The sequence below is a fragment of the Talaromyces proteolyticus genome, assembly GCF_021365285.1.
Source record: "Talaromyces proteolyticus strain PMI_201 chromosome Unknown BGW36scaffold_12, whole genome shotgun sequence".
In the NCBI taxonomy this organism is placed as follows: domain Eukaryota; kingdom Fungi; phylum Ascomycota; class Eurotiomycetes; order Eurotiales; family Trichocomaceae; genus Talaromyces; species Talaromyces proteolyticus.
Genome location: NW_025764288.1, coordinates 1366681 through 1393640, shown reverse-complemented (window position 1 = coordinate 1393640; position 26960 = coordinate 1366681). Strand labels below are relative to the sequence as shown.

The 26960-nt window shown below is 43.8% G+C and overlaps 9 protein-coding genes across 9 annotated transcripts; 6 read left to right on the top strand and 3 right to left on the bottom strand.

Moving 5' to 3' along the window:
- The first annotated feature begins 3 nt into the window (after positions 1-3).
- Positions 4-1810, top strand: BGW36DRAFT_388639 (putative Zn-dependent hydrolase/oxidoreductase family protein). Its single transcript, XM_046217249.1, has 4 exons — positions 4-337; positions 413-460; positions 518-1165; positions 1226-1810. Exons 1-4 carry the CDS (start codon positions 105-107, stop codon positions 1602-1604), a joined length of 1308 nt encoding a protein of 435 aa, XP_046067698.1. The 5' UTR covers positions 4-104; the 3' UTR covers positions 1605-1810.
- A 3478-nt stretch (positions 1811-5288) lies between these two features.
- Positions 5289-6617, top strand: BGW36DRAFT_388637 (uncharacterized protein). The gene has a single exon (XM_046217248.1). It carries the CDS (start codon positions 5351-5353, stop codon positions 6389-6391), a length of 1041 nt encoding a protein of 346 aa, XP_046067697.1. The 5' UTR covers positions 5289-5350; the 3' UTR covers positions 6392-6617.
- A 1539-nt stretch (positions 6618-8156) lies between these two features.
- Positions 8157-9997, bottom strand: BGW36DRAFT_388636 (uncharacterized protein). The gene has a single exon (XM_046217247.1). The coding sequence runs from the start codon at positions 9941-9943 to the stop codon at positions 8405-8407; it is 1539 nt and encodes a 512-aa protein (XP_046067696.1). The 5' UTR covers positions 9944-9997; the 3' UTR covers positions 8157-8404.
- Positions 9998-11005: 1008 nt separating this feature from the next.
- BGW36DRAFT_400845 (uncharacterized protein) lies at positions 11006-12327 on the bottom strand (the record flags this gene model as incomplete). Its single annotated transcript, XM_046218675.1, has 5 exons — positions 11006-11192; positions 11258-11469; positions 11535-11748; positions 11813-12099; positions 12160-12327. The coding sequence occupies 5 exons, from the start codon at positions 12325-12327 to the stop codon at positions 11006-11008; spliced, it is 1068 nt and encodes a 355-aa protein (XP_046067695.1).
- Positions 12328-14117: 1790 nt separating this feature from the next.
- On the bottom strand, positions 14118-15618 carry BGW36DRAFT_305144 (putative amidohydrolase; the record flags this gene model as incomplete). The annotated part of the gene is made up of 5 exons (XM_046212043.1): positions 14118-14383; positions 14436-14563; positions 14630-15004; positions 15060-15451; positions 15514-15618. 5 exons carry the CDS (start codon positions 15616-15618, stop codon positions 14118-14120), a joined length of 1266 nt encoding a protein of 421 aa, XP_046067694.1.
- A 597-nt stretch (positions 15619-16215) lies between these two features.
- Positions 16216-18094, top strand: BGW36DRAFT_439410 (putative allantoate permease; the record flags this gene model as incomplete). The annotated part of the gene is made up of 7 exons (XM_046221501.1): positions 16216-16385; positions 16439-16532; positions 16591-16715; positions 16772-16930; positions 17002-17371; positions 17428-17835; positions 17894-18094. 7 exons carry the CDS (start codon positions 16216-16218, stop codon positions 18092-18094), a joined length of 1527 nt encoding a protein of 508 aa, XP_046067693.1.
- A 1854-nt stretch (positions 18095-19948) lies between these two features.
- On the top strand, positions 19949-21478 carry BGW36DRAFT_304717 (uncharacterized protein; the record flags this gene model as incomplete). Its single annotated transcript, XM_046211998.1, has 3 exons — positions 19949-20577; positions 20639-20951; positions 21029-21478. The coding sequence occupies 3 exons, from the start codon at positions 19949-19951 to the stop codon at positions 21476-21478; spliced, it is 1392 nt and encodes a 463-aa protein (XP_046067692.1).
- A 1534-nt stretch (positions 21479-23012) lies between these two features.
- Positions 23013-24621, top strand: BGW36DRAFT_363925 (putative chitinase 3 precursor; the record flags this gene model as incomplete). The annotated part of the gene is made up of 5 exons (XM_046214505.1): positions 23013-23112; positions 23170-23232; positions 23303-23319; positions 23375-23502; positions 23565-24621. 5 exons carry the CDS (start codon positions 23013-23015, stop codon positions 24619-24621), a joined length of 1365 nt encoding a protein of 454 aa, XP_046067691.1.
- A 431-nt stretch (positions 24622-25052) lies between these two features.
- BGW36DRAFT_349683 (dimethyladenosine transferase) lies at positions 25053-26829 on the top strand. Its single transcript, XM_046213296.1, has 7 exons — positions 25053-25232; positions 25294-25374; positions 25428-25592; positions 25657-25771; positions 25823-25884; positions 25940-25992; positions 26058-26829. The coding sequence occupies exons 1-7, from the start codon at positions 25118-25120 to the stop codon at positions 26670-26672; spliced, it is 1206 nt and encodes a 401-aa protein (XP_046067690.1). The 5' UTR covers positions 25053-25117; the 3' UTR covers positions 26673-26829.
- The last annotated feature ends 131 nt before the right edge of the window (positions 26830-26960 follow it).

The following is a 26960-nucleotide window of genomic DNA, read 5'->3' as shown; positions in this document are numbered from 1 at the left end:
ATTCACATATAACCTGAGCCCATTGCATCCGTTGCGCCTCTTCTCGATTCTGATTTTTCCTTTCCTTATTTTTCTTTTCATTCCCTACTTTACATTCCGTGCACATGCGGCCGTTTATAAGACGCCTATTTTCTCAGTGGCGCCATCAACACCAACAGTATTATCACTCCTCAAATCCGTTGTATCTCGGTCGTGCAACCCGTCGCAACATGACCTCGTCGACGTCAGCCATTCTCTACGCTCTCACTGTCTCGGCAACGTCCCCGAAGCCTGCGGTTCCTGAAGACGCTGCTGCCAAGGCGCATCATATCAATGGCGGATATACCAATCCCTGGGAGTGCGTTTTCATCCTACTTTTTCAAACAAGATTTCTCGCATTTTCGATCGTTGACTGATCCTTGATTGAACATAGATCATTCGTGAATATTACATCTTGGGAGATTACAAAGGCTTTGATCGGGTGAGTTTGGCGGTCATCCATACATTATCCGTCTGCTAATTGGATTCCATACTTCAGTCGACGTCTCACCGGCGAAGCAAATCACCCCGATACCACCCCTCCCACCGTCCCTGTACAGAAGCCAACTTTTCTCCCTTCACGAGAGACTGATTCCTCATCCGTTCGCGCAACATGGTTAGGACATGCTTGTTTCTATGTGGAATTTCCAGGTGGTCTTCGAGTCCTCTTTGACCCTGTCTTCGAAGACCGCTGCTCCCCGCTTTCCTGGCTCGGCCCGAAACGATATACCGAACCACCCTGTAAAGTCAGCGAGATTCCCGTGATAGACGTCGTCGTGATATCGCACAACCACTACGATCATTTATCGCTGCCGACCGTCACCGAGATCGCGGAGCGCCATCCCAATTGCCATTTTTTCGTGCCCCTCGGTAACGAGCAGTGGTTCAAAAACTCTGGTATCACAAACGTCACGGAGTTGGATTGGTGGGACCAGCGCGATATCACTCTGTCACCTCAGACGCAGCACATGGAGACGACGAAGTCCGGAGATGAGACGACACCGAAGAGAGACCCTGGGGATATAATCGGGACAATTAGTTGTTTGCCATGTCAGCATTTCAGTGCGCGATCACCGTTTGATCGCTGCAAGACCCTCTGGGCTTCATGGGGTGTGGAGTCTGGCGGTCGCAAGGTTTATTTTGCAGGGTGCGTTACCATATGACATTCCAAGTTCATGTTTCACGGTTAATCTAATAATCCCTCCAGAGACACCGGCTACCGTTCTGTCCCCTTGCTCAAAGGTGTGACTGACGACCACGCCCCCGAATATAACTTCCCAATTTGCCCAGCGTTCAAGCAGGTTGGCGAATTAAGAGGCCCCTTTGATCTAGGCCTCATCCCCATTGGCGCATATAAGCCGCGATCTATCATGAGTCCCATGCATGCTGATCCGCATGATGCCGTCAACATCTTCCAGGATACCAAGTGCCAGCGTGCCCTCGGTATGCATTGGGGCACCTGGGTTCTAACAGAAGAAGACGTCCTTGAGCCTCCAGTCAAGCTAAAAGAGGCCTTGAAGAGGAACGAGTTGCCGGAAAAAGGCACCTTCGATGTTTGTGATATTGGAGAAAGTCGGGAGTTTTGATTTATCTTTCCCATTCTTTTTTCCTTTTCCTCCGCTGAGGTGTTTGGATGGTGAGGAATATATAGTCCATATTCTTTTGTACGTTTTCAATACGGCTTTCATCTCGTGTGTAATGTATATTCTACGATAATGACAAATCTCCATATTTGTATTAAGTCAATTGATATATACCAATTAATGAACAGTCACCTGTGCGTTTATCAGAATGCTCCTAATATTCGGTCTAATAATCTGTGTTTAGACTAGTTGGCATGTATCAATTGATATTCAATTCTCGTTTATCATGGCTGTGGGGTCATTGACTGCACATGTGTAATGTCGAATGTTGGGCATTTGAAAATTGCATAAGCAAAAAGTATTGATGCGGTGTAGCGTGTCTGCAATTCGGTCATATAAAGAACACACGTATACTTGACCGGTTTGAATCAGTAGAAATAGAACCGTCAATCAATCGAGAAACTAAATCTAGTATGATCGTTAATGTCTTTGCCGATAGTAATTTTAACTATGTCAACTGTTACATGTTATATATGTAGCTGTAATCTTGCCAGGTTTGTGTTCAAACACTTTCATCATCGTACATTTCTAACCAGTTTGAAACTCCGATTTAACTTATGTTTTTCATTCCTTTACATATAGTTCTTGGATGTCTGCTACCACTACATCAATTGATATGTAAAGTACTTTCTTGATTCTATCTCAGATCCTACTTCGATCGGGCCGGTACATGACATTATATACACCTGTAGCTTAACAAATCGAAGAGCTTCGAATCAGACTTGAAAGACGTAATTTTTATCTTACTTTAGTTCTAGAGAGTTATTTTCTCTTTTAAAGCATGATTTCTTTGTATGAGTGTTCAGTGTTTGATTTCTATGCATGTGAGTTAAAGTCATCTCTTACATGAAAACTATATTCAGATATCCCACAGGTGCCGTCCTGGCGCGCCCAAAAGCCCAATAAAATAAAAATAAATCTCGAACCAATCAGCTTCTGTATCACAAGAATCTACTTGTTGATCCGTAATTTAAATTTTACATTCAATTTTGCTCTGTTCTTCAACTATCTAGTATATTAATTGAAGGTCTTGATTCTAATTTTGGAACGAGAAATGGCTAAGCAGGTCAACTCATATTGCACTTTTCATATGTATAATTACAAATATACGTGCGTGACTTACGGATAGCAAATGAGTTTTGCGTCCTGAAATTAAGTACTGCCTGCTGGGTTATCGAGTATTCAGCTCTTATAGTTGAAATTCGTCAAGTTTCTGGCTCTCTAGCCTCCGAGAAAGATTTTCTAGGCAGCAGCGATGCCTTCACAGATAGATATCAGGCTGGCATGTGCGTAATGCTAACCACCGCTAGGTGTTACTAGGAGTTAGCACATGTGAGCAAGCCGGCGCTGCGAGAATCGCTGCTTGGATATATGGCCTTGGGGAGAAAAAATGACTCACCTGTTAGCTCGTAGTTGCACAAGCACGATTTAGCTGACCGCAAAAGCGGTTGCCTTGTAATTCTTTTCGTATACGTTGTTGATTTTTCTACTCGTGGATAAGCCGACTAAAGATAAGGTAGGGAGTCACCTTCTGACGTGTACAAACATAGAGTCGGTGATAGAGTAATACCAACTCAATGATATTTGTGATATTTATATGTTTAAATTACTTAATACATGGCATGTGTGGACTACAGCATCGGACAATATAAAACCGGCAGGTATGACTGTCAATGAACAAAACTACAAGCTCTGGAAGGGGCCGGAGAAGCTGCCAGCACCTCTAGGGTGTTTGAAATATGAAGTTGAGCGACCGAGTAATCCAAGAAGCCTACCCTGACACGCAGCTACTCATAATGACATCGAGCAATGGCTAAATGGGATTTACCTCGGTTCGACATTCAATAGTCGGTTTGTAGATTTGTAAAAGTTCAATACTGATTTACTCCACTAGTCAACAAATGAGAAATGGTATCCAAAATCGGTAGGAAGTCGCTCAACTAAGGGATGATGAGACTAGCTGCTATTACATTCCTGGATTTCGTTATGCCTGTCAGATCTCGACGCCCTGCTTAAATAGAAAAAATAGGTGCCTAGCGCATGCATTCGAACCGAGAATCATGTATGAAAATCGTGTGCCACTAGCTATGCTACCATTACACCACCTTGATTATGCATAGATTAAAATCTCGAACTCATAGCTACACACAGCAAACTTCAGTCCTAGCCTCTGTGTGGCTTTCTGTTCGAGCGTTTCGTGCCCAGGCCCCATCATAACAGCACAACATAGCACATGTGAGTCACTATCAAGTCGTTTGGGATATTCTGTGCATAGTGAGGTTAGTGACAGTCAAGTTATTCGATCACATGACCTAGCATAGTAGCCCGTAATGGTGGAAAGCGGCTCGTTTTATACGTAGCTGTGGCCAGCTGCCCCACTGGAGGCGCCACCAAAGGGAAAATTCTCTAAGCGCCGCTCCAGTGAGAGGGCTAGGCCTCTTTAGGTATTTGTGGAGTCTCTCGGCGCCTCGGCGCGTGGAGTAGTGACCTTCCTATTGGCCGATTCTGCTAACCCTGCGAGCGTCCCTGCGAACATCATTATCGAAGCATGCTAAGACACGGGGTATATATCCTGACTTATACAGGAATTCTTTGCTGTCTGCCGAAGAGTTCCGCTTTTGCATATGCTTGACATCGCGATGTGCAATCTATGCAGTGGTCCTCGAATCTAGGCTACATGCATATTTCGTCTAGATGGTCATTGATCAGCAAGATCGTATGTAAAATATTCTGTAGCCTAAACAACCGGCTAGCCACGTATCTTTATTATCATTTTTTAATCTTATCGTTGCATGTAATAGTGTTCAACGAGGTCACCTGACCTGCGAAACCCGCACTGGTCAAATTTTTACCTCGGCATACCCCCACAGGTCTTAGATTGTCGCCCATGATCTCATCCAGCTTGGACTAGCCAAACACTCGCTTACAATCATGGGTGCAGTCGTGGGCACATATGTATTCCTCCCTATGATTAGTGTCCCGATTGTCCATGAGAGGTATCCGGGGTCCAGCAAGTCCCACAATCTTACTCCACTGGGATTAGACTGGATGACTCTAGGCCTGTACCATCTATGTGGCGCGAGGATGTGCGACGCCAACCGGCTCTCCTAGGCATCGCTGTTTCTTGATAGCGCAATCCAGAAATATACCGAAAATGAATGAAGTGGGCTGATGATTCACGTCTCGCCTGGCTGGCTCAAACGCTGCAAATGTGAGGGTGTGTGATGTTGTCTACATTCAGATCAAAATTAGGATTTACTATAAGGATCTTGTGAATACGATGCTAGCATCAGATGATGTCTATCAACTTTATTCATCTGCCTAGATGACGTCCTACAGACGACACTTGCAAGTCCGCATATCCCTCTAACGAGTACAGTGCCGTTTGTAGTCTCGTAGAGCCCATGTGGCTGGTGGCCAATCACATCTGTGCAATCATTCCGTTGGGGATGGGTTCTTTTTAGAGGCGACCCATTCTCCGAGCCGAGCCTATTCACATGCCCAAATAGAGCCATGGGCTAATGCTTGATCTACAGGCGCTAAGTCCGCGCGATGACTATGAGTATAGTATAAGAGGGACCTCACCCGCCCCAGACTAGCCCCGGGTTGTGATTTTGAGAGTACCACATTCAATTACTGTTGTCCTAGTCTTTTCTTTCTACGCTCACACTGAGACTGAACACATCAAGATGGTTCCAGGACCCAACCAAAAAGACTCGATGAAGTCGACCTGGCGTCACCTCAGCCGCAGCGAGTGGAACATCTGGCACTGGTTCTATGAAGTATTGGGCGTCCATCCCACAGCCTTGGATAAGGATGTCCCTGTGCACGCCAAAACAGATGCAATGCCATATCTATCACACTGGAAACAACATCGCTGGGTGCTCGCCCACGCAGTGATTCCCCTCATCATCCATCAGGCTTATGTTCAGTATACCGGCCAGAATTTAGGCCCTCTGGCTGCTTTTACCTTCTATAGCGCCGCTTTCAAGCTCATCGCTATTCGCCAACTGCACATGATGCGAGGTCTCGGCCACCTCTATGGTTTCCTCGACGGTGACAAGCATCCCCGTGACGAAGTCCCGGATATAGGTGTCGGAAAAGTTGTGCACTCGCTTGTGTCGACATCTACCTTCCGCCCCATGTTCACCGTCTTCTTGGCCTACCGTACCGCCTTAGCACCCTCGTCCATCAACTGGTACTGGCTCCCTCTCGAGGCTGGCCTGTACGGCATTATCCTCGACTTTTGGTTTTACTGGTATCACCGCGTCATGCATGAGTTCGAAGGACTATGGAAATACCACCGCACCCACCATCTCACCAAGCACCCGAACCCATTGCTCACCTTGTACGCCGACCATGAGCAGGAGTTCTTCGACATTGCCGGCATTCCTTTGATGACCTACTTCACTATGAAACTAATGGGCATGCCCATGGGCTTTTACGAGTGGTGGATCTGCCAGCAGTACGTTGTGTATGCCGAGCTTGCCGGTCATTCTGGACTTCGCATGCACGCGATTCCGCCGAATACTTTTGGCTGGCTTCTTGAATGGTTTGGGGCCGAGTTGGTCATTGAGGATCATGACTTGCACCATCGCACTGGCTGGAAGAGCAGCCACAACTATGGCAAGCAGACAAGACTGTGGGACCTTATCTTCGGCACCTGCCGTGACAGAATCGAGGATCTTGGTATCGATTACACTAATACCGTCGATATGCCTATTTTCTAAATATTTCCTTTTATCATCCCGGAGCTTGATTGACTGTGTATGTTTGAGGGTTATTAGATGATAGATGGATGTCGGAATGACTCTCATGACTGATGAGTATGTATATAAGTTGAAGATACCAAGATTTCTCCTATTTTTCTTTCTTTTTTTGTCGTCTCTACTATGCATGTATGTTTGCGATCATGTATGGCTAAATTGTCACGTTTGATATTCAATAAATGACTCGGATTTTTATAACTTGCTCCTATACATAGTCTGTGTAACCTTCAAATGTTCCCACGTTTTTTTATTTTGTTTTTCCCGCTCGGAAAATTTATTTGTCATACTCAACATGTCGTGCATCGCATGAACCCGCTTGGCAGTTTTCAGCAAATCAATTGAGAATTGGTTAATTGATAAAATCGCGACCAGGACGATACTATATCTGATAATTGCTATGGAGTCGTAGATACTCTATCTGGCATGCCTAGCATCATTTTACTCATTCCTAATCCCGTCAACTAGTGGCTGGTACTATTAAGAAATATCAATAGCAACTAATTTATGAGGAAAGTCAAAAACTCTTGAAACCATTGGTAAAAATTATAATTAAGTTGATTATTAGGAAGCTGAACATAGAAAGAGGAAGATAATTTGTGGCAAGACATAAGCCCGCAATAGCGAACAACATTTCAATTGTTCAATTGCCACGCCTACATTTTCAATTGAAGGATCTTTTGTCTTCATAATTAGAATAAATATTTCTTTGTGTATCAGAACTAGGAATTCATAGACTGCCAGAGTAATAATGTTCTTTCAAGCGGACTCAATTCATTCCATCAATTTGCATGTAACTGAACCGATGCCCACTATGTCAGCCGTTGTTAGATTGGCTGAAGTTCTCCATAGTCAAAGGCAATATTCACTCATTAGATGACCGATCAGGATATTCTCATTTTCTTTTTACGAAATAAAAACCATGATTTTTTTAGTATTGAGTTTCGAATACCGACAAGTATACTTTGATGACATCATTTTTCCCTTGTCATGTATTTTGTTGCCAGTGCGTGATGTCAACTTTTAACTCTAGTTACCTCCCAATTTGCCCCAGACAACAGAAAGGTGTAGGATACTACGTATGTGATCATCGATTTCCAAATTCAGCTGTTCGTGTCAATAATGTTTTGATGCGTTAATCTGGAAATATGCAGACACATTTTAAAATATATAGAATGAATATGGAGCTTACAAGGGTCTCTACTTATTATTTCAGCGTTTTGTTTAGATAATCTTGTTCATGAAACAATTGTCTTCTGGGTACAGTGGGTTGCACATTCAGCCTGACAGTCGAAACATTCATGGCTGTGTTCTAGATGCTTGCCAAGAAACACTAATAGATAAATAATTAGCTCCAGAATAACTACAGGTCCCATAATTTATCCAAGATTATTCTAATGTATAGTTTCTTAGAAATTCAATAAAACTGAAGCTGGAATATATCCTTTTAATAAGATGATGGATAAACTAGATTCAGGTGTAGCTTCAGGATTTATGATTATTATTGTAGTTTTCTATCAAGATATTTTAGTATCGATCGCACTGTTGACCTCGTTGTTGAACTTACCATCAGGATCATGGCCACTCATATCAACTAGATCGCTACCAACGGATAATCATACGATTAGCTAGCGTTAGCCAATGGAGGATAGTCCGTTGAATAACCAATAGAATCTTCCGAGCGTGGCGATATCTTCTACTAGCATGTCTAGTATAGCAGGTAAATTTGACGGCATATATTGATAATTTAACTTCAGCTAATGAGCGTAGAGGATTCTTTGCGTACTGATGGGAGGACCTAGACGAAGCAGAAGAATCTACTCCAGGAAATAATGGGGAATCTGAAGCTGGAACGACTACAAACCCTCTATATAGCGTTGATAAACCTGAGTAAATCAGCACGTAGGAGCTTGTCTACATGCTTTTTTAATCTATCATAATCGGTGACTTGCTTCTACCTCTAGACAATCACTATATTCATCTCTTTGTATACACCCCAGTGCTCACAGTATGATAACCTTTTGTGCCTACCTTCACCGTCAAGTCACTCTTCCATTGCTCGCCGCGAACTAACCTATCCACTGTCCTTCCAAATGTATACTTTGGATTCCATCCTAGCTCTTTCACTGCCTTGCTTGAATCATAGACTCGATCAATCCTTGCGAGATGCTTCCATCCTTTTTCTTTGAAGACAACATCTACATCAGGAAATATTTTAGTCACCACCTCTGCGGGGTTCCTATTCAAGACATCGAGCGTGTGTGCATTGTTGTTGAAAGGCGGCGGGGCGCTTATGATATACTTTCCCCACCGAATTGCCTTGGCCTTTTTCATTGCGCAGACTGACGCGCTGACAATATCTTCAATGTCGCATCTGCGGTAGGCCAGTTCCAATACCTTCAGGTTCTCATCGCTCATAGCCGCACGGCGGTCTTCATCATCGTCTTCCTCGGGAAAAAAGCGGCTTGTGCGAAGAACTAAAACAGGAATTCCGCTTTGCTTTTGCATTAGAGCGCACATGTCCTCAGCCGCAACCTTTGTCACACCATAGATATTCTTTGGCTCAGGAAGAACAGATTCATCGATCCAAGCGGCGGGATTTCCCGGCTTGGGACTTAGTGCCATACCAAAAGCGCTAGTCGTACTAAAGAAGATAAAGCTCTCTATCTGCTCTTTGAACCTGGAAGATTCTTCAAGGAGGATTAGGGTGCCGACAATGTTTGTTGAGATAAACTGTTCCTTGCTGTGGCTGCAAACGTGCGGTTTATGTAATGTCGCAGCATGAAGGATATGCTTAATGGGATTGGTGTCGAAAATTGAGGCAATAAAGGCGCGGTCACTAATAGAGCCCACATGTGTCGTAGTTGGGGAAGGGAGAATGTCGATGCCTAGAGGTCTGAAGCCTAGACCAGGTAGGGTGAGCATTAAAGCTGTACCGAGATGACCAGCTGAGCCAGTGACGAGGATGTTATACGATGAAGATGTTTTGAAATATGCGGGCGCCTCAAAAGCTTTATGATATGATACAGTCCCAGTCGGTGTTTGCTTATGCCAAGTGAGAGCCATGAAATATTCCGGTGGCACCCCCCGCATTTGCAGAGAAGGATCTGCCTTAAACCCAAATCGCGTGTAGTATGTCGGGTTTCCCAATACAACACATCCAGCCGCATGGCAAGCCTGAAGATCTGCCAACGCACGTTCCATGAGCAACGACCCAATGCCATTTCCTTGATACTGAGGTAAAACGGAGATTGGCCCTAGCCCATACCAATTCTCACTGCCATTCGAGATATGCACAGGTGAGACGGCGACGTGGCCCACAATGGTATGTGCGATTTCGTCTTCTGCGACCAGCGAGATTGGTAGTTGGTTTGCTTCGCGGAGGCCGCGGATAATGAATTGCTCTTTGTGATTTGAGTGCTCGGCATTCATAAATGCGGCTGCGGTGACTTCTTCGATGGCTGGCGCATCGCCATTTGTCTCAGGTCGGATACAAATTGGCCGTGCGCTCATCATCCTTACGCGTCAATCCCAACGGCCGCGAGGTGTGTGTCGTCTGGAGGATATGGTTTGCACTCCAAATCTTGAAGATGGACTGTGATCAGAGGCATGAGTCATAGTGGGTCATTGTTGAGGGAATCACACACAGGGCATTATTGGTTATCCACAAATGCCGAGACCTCTCGATTTCTCGACGACGACCCCTGCACATGCAGCGCCCGAGAAATGTAATCCACGTTTCTGGTGGTCTGTTCAAATTTGATGGAATTGTGGAAGAAGGTATGGAGGAAAGGCGGCCGCTTTATCAGCGTCTCAGTTATGGAGGTCCTGGAGAAGGCCGGAAACGTAAGCTTGACAACGCCTCGCGAACTATGGCGGTGGAAGCTGTATTTAGTGTTTTGAGTGTCGCAGAAGCGTCACAACAAATTTCAAGTCGCACGCCTCACAACGCAAATGGTAATTAGGCCACGGCAGGCCCAATGAGGTTCTTGAAAGCTTGGTGGATCATAGGCATTACAATAATGCCAAACTATATCTGTCATGGCGTCTCTAGCCACATATTTCAAAAGAAACCATTGAGAGATTAAGGTGTTAAGCTGAATGTGCAAACCACTCTAGGTCTGAAACATCCTTTCTAGGGGTTGGAACATAGATCGAGGGCCGGATAATGGACGGGTCACTTTGTCTGTGAATATGCAGTAGGTTGATAGGAGGATCGTCAACGATAACATTGAAAATTGTAATTTTGTTTCATTTATATATAGGATTTCTAAGTTCAATATTTGTAAATCGACTCCTATTATAGAGTAATATTATTATGAAAGTCGGTATTCCGAGGGGTATAACATTAAAATCGTGACCAAAATGTGCATACTAAAAACTCCACGCATCCTATAACTCCCTAATCACCGAGATTGTGAAAGTCAAAAACAGGCTATCATAATAGGCGGCGTAGTTGTATAAGTTTATATGAGTTATCAAGTCGACGACATCCCTCGAACATGATTTGTTATTCTAACTTTCTTTGGAGTGTCCGGGTATTGATCTATCATGTCAACAATATTTTGCAAGTCATTTTCAAGTAGAACTGTTGAACTCCGACTTTTCCTGTTTCCCTTCTTCCTTTTGGGGCGTACAAGGTCGGAGCCCGAATCCGTCCATGTGGGTGGGACGGGTAGTTTCTTGTTTAGACAAAGGTCCGTCACATGTTGTGAAAAAGGAACTGACTGTGGTGTTTCTTCTCCTTTGTTTGATGCCTTTAAATCTGTGATTGTAGTAGTCGTCTTCTCCATGTTTACATGCCGTGTAGCTGATCTCGTGACTGAAAACCCTAATCTTCCCATTTCGGGATCCATTGTTGACGCTGAACGAGGGTCATCAATATCATCATGGTAATCGTTGGAAGAGAAGTAATAGGCATTCGCGCTTATATTTGAATTGGGGTTCATTCGTCGCAGCCAGTAGGCGTGCATGCGGTCAAGGGCAGTTTTGAAGTCGTCGAGAATGACAGTATCGCAAAGACATTTGAAGATAAAAGATAGCTGAAAGAATATACACATATTAGTCGTTTTAATTCTCTCATCGGAAAAATCGACGTTCAAGTTACCTTCCAGAATGGCTCAACACCTGTCGGTAGAATAGACGAGAACACCCCTGTCACGCTCAATGTGTCGACGAGAATAAAGGCTAACGATAGACACATCGACAAAAGCACAATTCCGAAGCGCGGACTGACCCGGATTAGCTCGATAAGACCAAAGTCATACTCCTTTTTAATAGTGTACAATAGCGAGCATGTAGTGAACAGCCACCATGGGTCACTAAGAATTCAAACAATAAGCCTTTCTAATACATTATTATATTGCTATTTGGGGCATAACGCACCGAAACAGAGGTTCTAGTGGCCTCGTCTTGAGAAATATTTGATTGATGTTGTTGAAATAGGTAAAATTTGCGTAGATCTCCAGCACCCAGTATGGCTGCACCAGGATTACGGTGGTGATATAGAACAACGAGACACGGCGCGACAGGAATGGTCGGTTTTTCATCCACGCAATCACGTTATGCAAACTCCACGAGACATTCAGACCGATTGCAGTGACGGACAGATACCACCCATAGACAGGTGGATGAGCAAAAATCCAAGTCCCATGGAATATGGCCAGGATAAGCTATTCATTCAGCGATTTCCTCCAAGAAAGGAATGCTTAGGGGAATTTTGAAAAGCTTACCTCGGTTAGAATTAGCTTGTGAAGCAGCACTCGTTTCCGCATGTTAGAAATGGTGACTGCAGCCATAACCACCAGCGCTCCCACCATCATTCCCTGACCCCATGCCTCGAGAACCAGGGCGTCTGGCTCAGTTGGTCGAGTGACTCTTTCAGAGTTCGGCACTCCCATGTTGAGCACGTCTTCATTTGGTTGACATACCGATAGCTGATCGCTTCAATAGCTAGAATGTATTAATAAAATTAGTCGCAGTCAACTTGGAGATCAGCCCAGGTTAAGTGCATGCAGTAGAACGGCCTGCATTCTTTTTTTGATTCTCTTTATTTTTGATCGGTTTGTTTGGCCCTGAAACTGCGATAGTAACAACGTCTTTGTCGGCACTCCACCGTGTGAGATTTTCAGATCAAGATAATCACCCTTTCATTATTTTGATGTGTATCTCTGTTAGATAATTTCTTTCAAAACACCTAACAAACAAGCACACCCGGCTTGTGGTGGGACTTAAAAGACTGCGGAGTTACGGCACTTGTTTTACCTGATCCTCATCAGCGGCAGTGAGAGTAGCATTTAACGAAAACACGGGGGAACCGTTCGGCGCGAGTTGCAGCCAGTTCAAAAGAAAAACTTTCAAACAGCCAAGACTACAAATCTCAACAAACTTTAACACTCAAAGGTTCTTGGAAATGCACATGAGTCTAGACCAATAATATTGATGGCAAATGAAAACACGGAGCTAACTCCCCTTTAGGCTAATATTCACCCGATAGACCGACGGTATTTGAGACTAAAAACCCGGGGTAAATCCAAACAAATGGTCTGTTCACTCAGGCTAAACCACACTCGTTAGATCACCAACATGTACTGTCAAATATCAGACAATGGTTGGCTTCAAATCAATATTGTGGGGATTAAAAAAGTCAAACAGATGAAAATCGCCGGCTGGTTTGAGCGAGTCTCGGCGAGTCTGCCAATCAAAGAGATTGGTTCGGCCAGTGTTATGCCTCTAATGGAAATTCCTAGGACGGATATTTCTTGCCGCCATAAAGTTTATTTGGGATGCGGGGATTGAGTTGGATCGAGCTCGGTACCCCGTGTCTGTTACCTTCACCATGGATCGGTAGTATCAGTGACCCCTGTAGGTGCGACGACGACAGCGATCAAATTGGCATATAAAATCAGTCAATTTTGTTATCGCAATTATTTCGGAAAGCCGGAATGGAAACGGTGGAGGATTTAGGTCAGTTCAACACCTTGACCTTAATTGGCTGTGCTATTACATTCGCCCGACCACCCGAAAGGGTCAATGCGGCGCATGAGCTTGAGCTCAAGGCAAAGCACAAGCTTTTTACGAGAGACAATCATAAGCGTAAAAAGGTCAGAGGTTATCAACAACGACAACACGAATGATGTCATTTTTTGAGTGATCCATAAAAAGGTTGTGTATGGACAAGATGGTCAGTAAATGGAAAGGTTTCGGAAACACAACCTCCGACAGCCCGGAGGGTTGCACGGGTTATCAATTGATGGCCCATTCCTGATGAAACTGTGCCAGTATTAGTCAACGTTGAAGTGATCAAGGAGGTACCCCGTCCCGAGGAGTTGCAATGAATGCATTGGTGTCTGTACCCTGCACTCTATTTAATACTAACCCCAGAAGGTTTCAACTCAGTCCAACTACGAGGAATTTAGCGTTACGGTTTACTGACTGCGGGATATCTGACGGCTGCCACTATAAGGACAAAAAGAACATGCGTGCAATGTATACTAGATGTTCTGATGTGCAGTATATATATTGGTCATAACCGGTCTTAGGGGCTGTCTCAACATAAAATAATACATAATTTCAAAAATTAATGTTACATACTCATTATCTTATTTATAATGGTAACACCAGCTGACCTCCATATCAGAGTATAGAAACGCGCGGTAACGTTTCTAGAATCAAACACCTGCCGTTATTGTTATATACGACTAAATGTCTGCTGGTCATGCGGACTATCGTTATTTATTTCTTTCTGCCACTGTTGCTTTGCTTGTTGCAATAGATCGGCATTTGCGAGCATATCCCATCCGGTCAATGCCAGCGCTTTACCCACGAGCAAAGCTTCCTCGTGTGCCACATCCGTCCCTGCAGCTGCGGCAAAGGATGGATGATGGGGATAGGCACCCTCAGGAGCGTGAATCGTAAACATGCTATGAAGAGTGGGCACCACGTAGCTCACGTTACCTATTCTCTGGTCAATTCATTGTAAATTAGGCTATTGAATGATTCCACAAACCAATATCCGAAGACGCGGTCATAACTTTGTCAATACTTTTGATAACGCTACGGTCGTATCGGCCCATATGGGCTTGGTATCTCTCACAAAGAGTGTCGTTCAACTTAATATCCGTGTATAAGCTGTCCCTATATTGATGCGAGTTACATCAGCTTGGCTTCGTTATTTGGATGAAACTTGATAAGCGAACATACTCATTCATTTTTACCTGACATCCCGTCGCTAATGCGGCCGCGTCGATGCAATTTCGTACACGCACTGTAAGTTTATTTAATCCTGCCAACGTGGGGCTGCGAACCTGCCAATATGCCTTTGTGTGAGATGGAATTACATTGGCCACTTTTGGTGTTTCCAAAAAGGCACAGTGAATTCTTTCCTCGGGTAGGATCTGCTGCCGTAGGACAGCAATGTTGCTGTATGCAGCTACCAAAGCATCGAGTGCATTGATTCCCTCCCATGGGTTACCGCCAGCATGTGCATTCTTTCCGGTAAATTCGACATGAATTTGCTTCCGAGCATTAAATAATACGCCAGCAATACCATCACCCATTAAGGATGGCCCACCGTGGCTGTTATAATTGGTTCATTAGCGTATTGGAATATCATGTTTAGTTTACCACGTACGCCATCAAAGAAATATCAACTCCCTTATAGGCCCCGTTCTCAATTAGCTTTACTTTACCTCCACCATTCTCCTCGGCTGGCGTTCCTAAGAGCTGCGTTCTTCCTGGGATATCGAATTTCTTTAGCACAGTGGACAAGGCAACGAATGCGGCAATGCTGCTCGTTGCAATAAGGTTGTGGCCACACGCATGTCCAATTTCTGGCAGAGCATCATATTCTGCATTGAAATTAACGAGCACACCGTCTTCTGAACCACCACTACTGCGAGCTTCAAATGCAGTCTCAAGGCCGTACGCATGGCGAGTCACCTGGAACTCTTGTGCTTCAAGAAAGTTGCAGATTGTGTCGTGAGCGTGGTGCTCTTGATATGCAAGCTCTGGGTTTGACCAGATCTAGAATAACATTGAAAACTATTAGGACAAACGCCTCGAATAGTTTACTGGCAGGAAATTACCTGTCGATTCACTTCACGCAACTGCGTGTGTAGTTCTTCTATTGCGGCATCAACAACTGCTTTTACCTCAGCTATTTCGTGGGGAGTAATGTTTGAGGAAGACATAGTGACGGTGAAAACTTTTGTTATAAGAGATAATGTTCCAGATACCAATTGATGATAAATTTTTGCCTGAATAGATTCGAAACATACTCTAATACATCCCAGGAGGCAATCTTATATAGATAAGAAGTTTACTCACTGCCGAGGCAGTTTACCTTTTGACCCACAGCATAGATGCAGAAAGCCGAAGCTATACTTATACAAAAGGCTATTTGATCACGAGTTGAACGGCATTGACCATGTAATCACTGAAGAACTCTACCCCAGACAAGCGCCAAGCCGCTAATTGCCGACGTGCATACCAACTGCCGACACACCAATCAAATCCAAAATAATCTCCAAAACTGCCGAGATAACGGGAGAAAAAGCGGAGCCGCAGATAGTAGATTCAAAGCAAAGAGCACCGTACACCGTCATTCGCTGAGCTTTTATCTGATATTGTGGTGTATAGTCAAGATACTTAAGGATGGTGAGCTTTGACCTGTCTTTAAACAGGTGCATGCTTGTGTATATAAGTGACAATGATGTCCATTGAATGTGCCCAAAGACTCCTAGACCATATCCTAACCTTTAATCTTTAATTTCCGACCGTCAGTCCACATGGAGAAGAAGGATCCTCATCAATCGACAGAAATGCGAGCTACAGACCTGAAGGCTATGGTCGAGAATCATTCCTTCAGTGAAGGAAAAGATATTGATTTAGGCCGGATCCTCGAGGTCGAAACCACGCCGCGTATAGAACGAAAAGTCCTGTGGAAAATTGATTGGATGTCCGACTCTCTCTTTCTCTATCATGGTATGCTTGGCTAATCGAGCATGGCAGTATGATACCATTGATGGGGCTCTGCTATATGCTGCAATACATGGACAAACTAGCACTAAGCCAGACGGCATTATTCAATATTCGTGCAGATTTGGTATTGTCCCAGCGTATTCTTCTATACTGATGAAGCTAAACGTGTATTTATGTTATAGGGTCTTCATGGTATGCAATACTCGTGGGCCTCAGCCATTTTCTACTTTGGGTATCTTGTCTGGAGCTGGCCAACCGCGTACATGATTGTCCGTTTCCCAATAGGGAAGTATCTATCTATATCAGTGTTTGTTTTTTCTTGGCATATCCATATTCAACGTCCTTGTTAATACAAATATCCAGATTCCTTTGGGGTGGAATCCTCATGTGTCATGCAGCATGCAAGAACTTTGGCGGTTTGATGGCTGCTAGGTTCTTTCTTGGCGTTGGAGAAGCTGCTATCGCCCCGGGATTTGCCTTGATTACCGGCATGTTCTATAAAAGAGAAGAACAACCTCTTCGGTGTGTCTACTTTAGAGTTTCCTTTACTGATTATCCATGATTAACTCACTAACTATTGACTAATAAACTAGACAAGCGGCCTGGTTTATCGGAAATTGTGTCGCAAACACTGTTGGTGGTATCGTCGGCTATGGAATCGGCCACATCGACCGCACTAGCTTATCCTCATGGCAATTAATATTTCTTATTCTTGGAGCAGTCACATCTGGCTATGCGGTGATTATGTTTTTCTTCCTGCCCGACTCCCCAGCCAATGCCATCTTCTTGAAGAAGCACGAACGCGCCATTGCCCTACAGAGGACATTGGCAAACAAGACAGGGATACTGGATGCGGGAAAATTCCAGAAGAGTCACGTATGGCTTGCTCTAAAGGACCCACAGGCATGGTTATTAGTGGTGTATACCTTTTGTGTGAATCTGTGCAATGGCGGTATCACTACAGTCAGTTTTCTGTCACCCATATCATCATATTCCCAGATCCAGACTAAGGAGAGTAGTTTTCTGTTATTCTCGTCGAAGGGTTTGGCTACTCTACCTTCAAGGTTTTACTCATATCAATGCCTTCTGGTGCTGCTCAGCTTATATTCCTCCTGCTCACGTCCACTTTTGCCACTTTTTTTCGTTCTTTTCGCATCATCATGATGATAGTCAATTGTCTCGTCGCTATGGTGGGGTACTTACTCATCTATAAGCTAGACGAGGATGCTAGAGTTGCAAAAATGGCCGGTTTGTGTCTCGGTGCTGTTTTCGCAGCCAACATTCCTCTCTCTCTGAGCTTGATTACTTCAAATGTCGCTGGTATGACGAAGAAGAGTGTCGTTAGTGCGATGCTATTCATCGCATATTGTGTGGGTAACATTGTAGGACCACAATTTTATTTGGCTTCCGAAGAGCCTATTTACCAGGTTGGTGAAACCCTCCTTTTGTTCAATTTTCAAGCCATCAGTATACTGAGAGCCTTAGACTGGGATTCGTTCCGCCATTTCCGGCCTCGCTCTAGGTATCATAGCCTTGCTAAGTTTATACACGTACTATACTCGGGAGAATCGACGAAGGGATAGAATATATGGCTCGCCTGATGCACTGACGGTTGATCAGGAGTTGCAATTTGAATTATTAAATGTGACGGACAAAGAGAACGAAAGCTTTAGATATCTTCTTTAATATATTTAGGATGCCTACCTTAGGGCACAAAGTTTCGTCATTATCGAGAATATGCAGAAAAGAAAATATTCTAACCGTTTCAGACGAACTCAATAAAGCGTAGCTAGAAATCTGAAACAAATACTAGACAAATTAGATATCCTTGAGCATTTATTCTTACCTTTGTTCCTCCTAAGTTCATAATGCCCTTTAGTACTTTAAGGCAAACGTTGCTGAAAGCTAGTATCACCATGTCCTGCGTCGAATAGAGGGGGGGGCGATGAATATGACTTGAAGGTTGAATACAATTGATATACGTGATAGTATGAAGTGGAAATGAGGAAGATATTAGTTTTGTGTTATTAAATATTGATTATCAATTATGCCTAAAATTGTATATTGTAAAATTTGAGAAGACATGACAAATTAATTTCGTGACCATGATCGATAAAGTATATTTTACCCTTCTTTGAGTTGATTTTCTAATCTCATTGCCCTAGCATTTAATATATGCTATGAAAATTAATAAATTCCCCTTAACAATATAGAAGACAAAGTTTTCACGGTATTCAGTAGGACCGAAACATAGGGTTCGGCATAGCAATAGAAGAATCAAAAGGTGTCGTAATTCGGCCGAACTATACAACGAAAATACCAGCAGAAAGTTTTCAATCCAGCACCTCATTAATATCCACTCCCTTTAGAGGCAATATAACATGGCGCGCACTGCTTTCTATACCAAAAAGCACCCTCTACCGACCTCTCGGCAGGAGTTGCAGTTTGTCCCCCACGAACAAGCCGTCTTTGCCGCCATCTTCATACACAGGCCGAAATATACCATATTCTAGAAGGATCAGGAGACAGTACAATTAACAACAGCATATATTCGGTTTCAGAGGGCTACAATCTTTATACCGGGAAATGCAGGGCATGGGCTTGTCAATACTGGGGCATGTCCACTAAATGATTTTACTTGTTTCCGACGGGGTCTTTTTTCAATGTGGTATATAGACTCTCGGAGGAAGAGGATCTGAAGCATAATGAACCGAAGGCTAAGCTCTGATATTTTAAGGACCTGTTTCTAATTTAATATACTGATTGAATAATGGAATAATGGCTATCTTCAAGGCATACGGGTAATCCTAGGATAAAGATAAGAATGAGAAAGACAAAAAGCATTTTGAATGTCCTTAACTAGCAAAGCTCGCTCGTATCAATTTCTCCAGTAGTTTCTCATTGAAGAGTTCGTGGACCGGTTTACTCTCGTAACAAACTTTGAGCTGTTGAAATTCTCCTCATCTCAATGCTAATACTCGTTGCCTACCATCAATCTTCTGCGGGGAGATTAGTCTCCACTCGACTAGTTCTCCTCTTATCATACCTCCCCACTGCAAAGGCCCGCGAGCCGAGGACTTCAGCGTTATTTTTGACCTCAATCAGTGTTTGGATGTTAACTGGATATAATATATGTAATGGCCGGAAGAAACGCACCTAGATCGAAAAGCGGTAAGAATCGAGTCCCTCACGAGTGAAAATCAAGTTGATGATCCGTCTTTAGGCTGTCAGACGTGTCGACAACGAAAGGTCAAATGCGACGAAGCCCGGCCTGTATGTAATCGCTGCGGTCGCTTGAAACTGGGCTGTGAATGGGGTTTATCTAGCAAGCGAGGGTCGAAAAGTATTCAAGTCAGAAACGTCCACTTTGCGGCAAGAAATCGACAGTGGTATTTATCGTCATTGTGGCAGCACTATGGAGATTCATCGAAATCGTGGACTGGTAAAGAATTCCTTCAGCAGTCTTCATATGGCGAAACCGGTCCCTGGCCCTGGAGGCAAGATTTACAGTACCCTATACTATCAAGGCCAGCCTTTCCTATGACAGACACATCCTTGCCACAATACAATCTATACGCAACGACATTGACAAATCCTGAGATATCGTGTGCGAATGCGCTGACATTAACCGTCGCTGATCAGAATTATTTCCGCTTTTTCCCCTCCTCTTCGGTGGTTTTCTACTATATGAAGCCGTGGGAATGGAGCAGTTTTGGATTTATCTATCAAGGACCGGCAGCAGCTAACAAACTGATTATGCGAATGATCCTTGCACTCGCTGCCAGCGATATGCATCGCCGTGGGCTAATCTCAGATGTAGCATCGCATGAAGCAGCTAGAAACCACGGTCGATATCATTATGAGTTAGCTGTGCGGGATTTACGAGAATATCTTGAACACGGGACCAGTAATGAGACAGGAGAGGGAGGAGCCTCGGAATCTGAATTCGAGATGATATTTTGCACCATGTTTTTGATGATCTCATTTGAATGGCATTACGGCCATTCCGTGAAGCATCTCCAACTTCATCTACAGGGAGTGCGATGTCTACTCAAGGCCCACCCGGAAATGTTTCTTCTCAAAGATATGACCAACAGAATTTTAACAACAGGATCAAATCCAAAGGGAGGGTTATCTTTCATGCCGGCCCAATTTCTTCTCTGGATCCTGTACGTTAAACTGCTCAATTTTGAAATCGGTTTTAAGCTTGATTTTAACTTTTCAAAACAGTTATATGGAGATTGCTGGCCACCATAGGGGCTTGGAAGGCTCTCTCTATGATACCCTTCTCGACTCAGGAAATTCTTCATTACATCCTGATTATCTACATCAAAGTGCACGCATTTGGGGTCGATGTCTGTGGGGAGAAGAGTACCCTGATAACCAGATTCTAGACGATATGGAAAACCATAGAGCTTTGGAACTTCTTCACCATGCGATGATCATGCGAAACAAAATTTGGCAGTTAGCATTGGGAAGCAGTGAGCGCTCCGTAACTTCAACTCCGGAGACTTTGTTTTCGGAGCTGATGACTATTCGAGATGTAAGTTTTAAGTATTTATTTTCCCGCTTCATACACACCGCACTATATCATTCTAACAAATAATTTGGTATCGAAAGGCCTTCAGCGATGTGTTCATCACTGCCAAATTTACAAGTTCACTTTCTGCCCGCCGTGCTCTGTACACAATTTATTTCGCGGTGTGCACCTTTGATGCACAAATATTGTATCACCGAAGACTTCTATACCCTACATCTCATGTTAGAGGAACAGTACATCGACAGGCTCTTGCTAGCATGCTCGAGATGCTCTATAGACAGTATTCTATTGATCCCATACTACTCCAGCGGATGCCCTGGTCGATTTTCATGGTCATGATTGAGACCGAAGACCCGATCCATCGCGATTGGGCAGAGCAAAGACTACGCGAAGTACGGCACGTGCATGAAGACTACGGTTTTATTAATATTCTCGTTGATGAATTTATTGATCGGCAACGAGCGCGGCCTGGTAAAATGGTCAATCTGTTCGAAATTCTTCAGCGACAATATAGTATGTATAACAAATAGAAGACCTTCCTACGGAGGAATTCTATCAACACGTGACTTATAAATCAATGTAAACTCATCGATATCATGGTTATTTAGTCTTAATAATGGAATATTTGTGCGGTTCTATCCAGCACCACTGATCCATTTAAGCTTAGACTGACTCGGCAATTAGAGAACAATCTAAAATGGATTAATTACCGAAGAAGTCACCTTCTGCGCTTCGGATCAGAGGGGACAGTCTTATTCAATGTGATGCTGATATCAAGGTTACAATGTTCCTGGGCTAAGCTTTTAGTGCCGCTCAGGGTTGTACCTCTTGGGCTGTTGGCGCGTGCCATCCGGCACTTTTCCCGTTACCTTACCACCAAGACCAAAATATTTCAAAAGTATTCATGTATACATTTAACTTGATATAATTTGCTTGATGAAGCTCTATCCACATCATTATATGGAAATATATTGATTTTACTCTCAATATTAATACACATTGAACAGCCCCTGCGACGAAAGCCACGTTCCTGACTGATCTCCCCGCTGCCGGTTCAAAATGTAGGGTTGTATACGGTGGCGCCGCCACAGAACGCCATAAATGAAGTGTGATCCCGCCATCTCGACTTTGAGGACGCGTGTCACTTGATAGTTTGATACTCTTGCGATATGAATTTGTCAATTAGAAGAAATAATATGTAGGCGTGCGTAAAAGGACTGACGAATAAAGCAAAACATTGACGGATGTATATCAACTGCATAGAGCGGCAATCTTATAATAATTACTAGTGAACTTTAGTTGTGTGAGCATTGAAACACATTAATAATATTCGGCATAATCAAATCTCCCCCGCGGGTTGCATAGCATTGGCTCTTATTGACGCACTCACTCCTAAGCAATCCTTAGGACTCTCGCCGAGGGTGGGCTAGTTGCGTAGCAATAGATGGTCCGTGGCGTAAGTAATACACAGGACCTTGCTTGCCCCTGTGAACATTTTAAACTACCCTCTAACAGAGGATAACGGATCATAGCCAAAAGGAGAAATGGAAGTAACCAACCAATAAAGCTCTTTCCTCGTGGCCATGGAGTGTTACATAGTAGTAGTGGTAGTTATCCAACTTGCATAGCGAAAGTACTCTGTTTAGTCACGAAGCATTTAGACCCCAGTCTTTGATCTAGAGCCTAGAACTAGCTTATCTGGTATTAGCTATATCAGTCTAGTCCTCTGTATATCTCCTCACTCAGACGGCCGGATTTAGTTCCGGCTAGTAATACGCTCGACTCAGATCTTTTCTAATGGCTGTGAACAATTAGATACGATGTGTATATCCAACAATTCCCCACTGCTAGATGACGTCTCATCATGGGTGTAACCTTGAATAGCTACAGTTGTTCAGAATCTTAATTACTATGTTGGGATGTTCTATATAAGAATGTGCAACTGCCTCTGATCATTTCCTTTTTGTTTCTCCAGTCTTGGAACAACTAGTCTTTCCTTCATTCCTAAGTGCTAGTTCACTTTGTACATTCCTTCAAATCTAAATTCATATTGATTCATTCATCATGCACACCACTCTTTTGCTCTCAGCCTTTGCGGCTGCCTTGACGAGTGTCCGGGCTAGCATTGATCTAAACGGCCCTCAAAATATTGCAGTCTACTGGGGTAAGACACGATTTTTTTCAAAATGTGAGGGTTTGAGTTACTAAAAAATACGCCTAGGTCAAAACTCTATTGGAACAACCGACTCTACTGCCCAAAAGAGACTGTCATATTATTGTCAAAGTGAGTAGAGAACGCCACGCGGGGGTGGGAATACTAAAAAAAAAGGAAAAACAAAACTAACTTCTCATAGATAGTAATGATGTTGATGTATGAAACTTCTACTAAATAAAAAAGTCAATCAGGGTTTATGCTAATAAAATAGATCTATCTAATCTCCTTCATCACGAGGTTTAGCGGCACAGGCGGTTATCCTGCGGTCAACTTTGCTAATGCTCAAGACAACTGTACTGCTATTTCCGGCACTGATCTGTTCAATTGCCCTCAAATTGCGTATGAAGGTCCCAAAGTGTCTTTTATTCAAGAAAAATAGATCTGACAAAATCAATCATTAGAGAGGATATTAAGACATGTCAAGGACTTGGAAAGACCATTCTCCTGTCTACCGGAGGTGGTACGTACACCGAGGGCGGTTTCACCAGTGAAGCTGCGGCAGTTTCAGGTGCCAATACCGTTTGGAACGTCTTTGGGCCAGTTCCCAGCGACAGCTCTATTCCTCGTCCCTTTGGTGATGCCGTCATTGATGGTTTTGACTTTGACTTTGAAAACCTCCAAATGAGCAATATGCCAGCATTTGCTAACCAGCTACGGAAGTTGTATGCATCTGACACTTCCAAAACATACTACACGACCGCAGCTCCACAGTGCGTCTACCCTGATGAAGCTGACGGCCCTATGTTGGCTGGCACTGTCTACTTCGATGCTATTTGGGTCCAGTACTACAACAACGGCTGTGGTATAAACAGCTACGTTCCTGGAGCCACTACACAGTGGAACTTCAACTTTGATGTATGGGACAACTGGGCCAAGACTGTCTCGTTGAACCCTAAGGTCAAAGTCTACCTCGGTGTTCCTGGAAGGACTGGTGCAGGTGGTGGCTATGAACCGGCTTCTTTCGTTGGTGAAGTGATTAGCTTTATCAAGCAGTATTCCAGCTTCGGTGGCATTATGATTTGGGACGCCAGTCAGGCTTGGGCCAATGACGGTTTCATTTCGTCTGTTTACTCTTACTTACCTACGGGTTCGACGGCTCCGACGACGTCAACCACTGCTCCTGCAACAACTTCGACAACCTCAACGACCGCCACCACTACTGCGACTACTTTAACAACCCTTACTTCTTCCAAGACTACCACCACTACTTCCATTATAACTACTTCCAAGACAACCACTTCCAAGACAACCACTTCCACAGCCCCAAGTAGCACTTGCCCTGTATCGGGAGGATCTTGCTCAAGTAACGGTGCTTACGCCTGCACCGGCAACAGCTTCGGGATTTGTGACAATGGAAAATGGGTCATCGAATCTTGCCCTTCAGGGGATGTCTGTGTGCAAGCCGGTTCTAGCGTCTACTGTGGTGCTTCCGGAAGCAGTGAGCCGGTTTGTGCATAAACGATGCACGCAATATAATTTTTCATGAGATTGCTTATTAGCATCGCTTTCCTTTTTTTGTAAATATTGAATTTTGTACATATTAGTAACCGCAATGACTTCAAAACGAGGTATTGTTTACTTTGTCCAATCAACTATGTCAGTTTCAGCGATAGTTTTGAAGTTCATGTTGTCTTTTCGCACTCAGGTGAACACAATTTGTCGAATATATCTGTATTCCTATTAGTAAATCCAACATTTGAAATATCCTTGGCTACATATGCAATAAGCAAGAGCACTCAAAATAGAATGAACAAACATGTAATGTGTAATGTCTGCTAAACCTAATATAGTAGGATGTCACGTGGCGATAAGATAGCGAGCTGGGGTGTGGAGCCTTGGTTATATCCACAAATTTTTTGTTATCGTCAAAAGATAAAATCACTCTCCCCCGCTCAGTAAGCCGCTTTTCAATCGACATACACGCCAGCAGTCACGTAACGTCACGGTCAGAGACATGGGGAAGATACAGCCAAAGAAGCGCAATGGCGCATCTTCTGGCTCGCCGTACACGAAACGCGTATCCGGCGGGGTTAAAAAGAATCCGATTTTCAAATTCAATACCGACATTGGTGAGTGGTCTTTGATTCTCTATTTTTATTTCTGGCTTTGGACTGACTAATATAATTCTAGGTCAGCACATCTTGAAGAATCCCGGTATTGCGGACGCGATTGTCGATAAGGCGAATATAAAGGAACATGAAGTGGTTGCAGATAAGTTTACAGACTTTGAAGTGGCCTTGTTATTCAAGGCTGACATCCAACACAGGTCGGTCCCGGAACAGGTGTTTTGACCAGGCGAATTCTACAAAAAGCGAAGTCTTGTGTGGCGGTGGAGTTGGATGCACGTATGGCTGCCGAGCTTACGAAGATGGTCCAAGGAACGCCGATGCAGAGGAAGTTGAGGATAATCCTCGGTGATTTCATCAAAGGTGACCAATTCCCCTTGAGTTTTGTCCAGTATTTACTTGGGCTAACTGACTTTTTATTGAGTAGTTGATCTCAACGATATTGGACACTTTGACGTCTTCATTTCAAACACCCCGTATCAGATTTCGTCGCCTCTTGTCTTCAAACTTCTTGCCATGCCCCGCCCGCCACGTGTTTCTATGTTAGTCATTTTCTTCTTTTCAAGTTTAGTAGGATACTCATATACTTTCAGATTAATGGTCCAGCGCGAATTCGCACAGCGCTTGATTGCGCGACCGGGGGACGCCATGTACAGTAAGTCAAAGCTATTGCGGTCTCTTAGCAGTTGCAGAAAATCTAATTTATTTAGGCCGACTAAGTGTAAATGCACAGTTTTTCGCTATATGCAGCCACATAATGAAGGTATGTGATTCTTTCGTATTCCATTTATTAAATGGGGAGATTGGTTACTAACAGGCTCCAACTAGGTCGGCAGAAATAATTTCTCGCCTCCGCCCCAAGTTGAATCCAGCGTTGTTCGAATTGAACCCCGACCCGATCGACCAGATATATCGTGGGAAGAATTTGATGGAATGCTACGTATTTGCTTCAACAGGAAAAACAAAACGCTTCGGTCGAGTTTCTTTGTGAAGCAAGTCCGTGAACTTATTGAACGAAATTGGGTTACGTGGGCCTCCATGTTTCCGGAACAGGTCAAAACAGAAGACACAGATTTCTTGCAAGGTCAAGGGCAATTGGAAATCGAAAACTTGTCGATGGATGTCGACGATGATACCAATAATATTGATAATGATAACGACGTCCCAGCTGACGAAGATGATACCATGCAAGACCTTATCTTCGGCCTGGATAACGACAAGTCTAAGCAGCAGAAAAAAGACAGCCCAAAGCTTTCTGGCAAGATGGTCTCCATTAATGGCACGCAAGTCGATAGGGCACGGTTAGCGCGGCTGATTCAAGTCAAAATCCAGAGAGCGCTGGATAAGTGCGAGTTGTCCAACCAGCGAAGTCAAAAATGCGACGAGACAGCATTTTTGCACCTTCTTTATGCGTTCAACCAAGAGGGAATACGTTTCTCCTAGTCCTGAGTCTCCTATCATTTGTTTCCCATGGGGTTTTGGCGCACATAAATGCGTATATTCGGAGATTTGTTTTTCGGGATGCTGCATTTCTCATCTAAAATAGCACAGATACCTTATGCTTTCCTCTTTAGAATTTAAACTTTTAGTTCTTTCTTCACTATCGTAGACTTGAGTTTATTTCTGCTATTAAGAATTCCCCAAACCCCATCTAAAGAATGTGTCCACCTCTCGCTAGCACTTTACTGCTTCCAAGCATAAGTTGAGATTTATGCGTCCTTGATTTGTCTC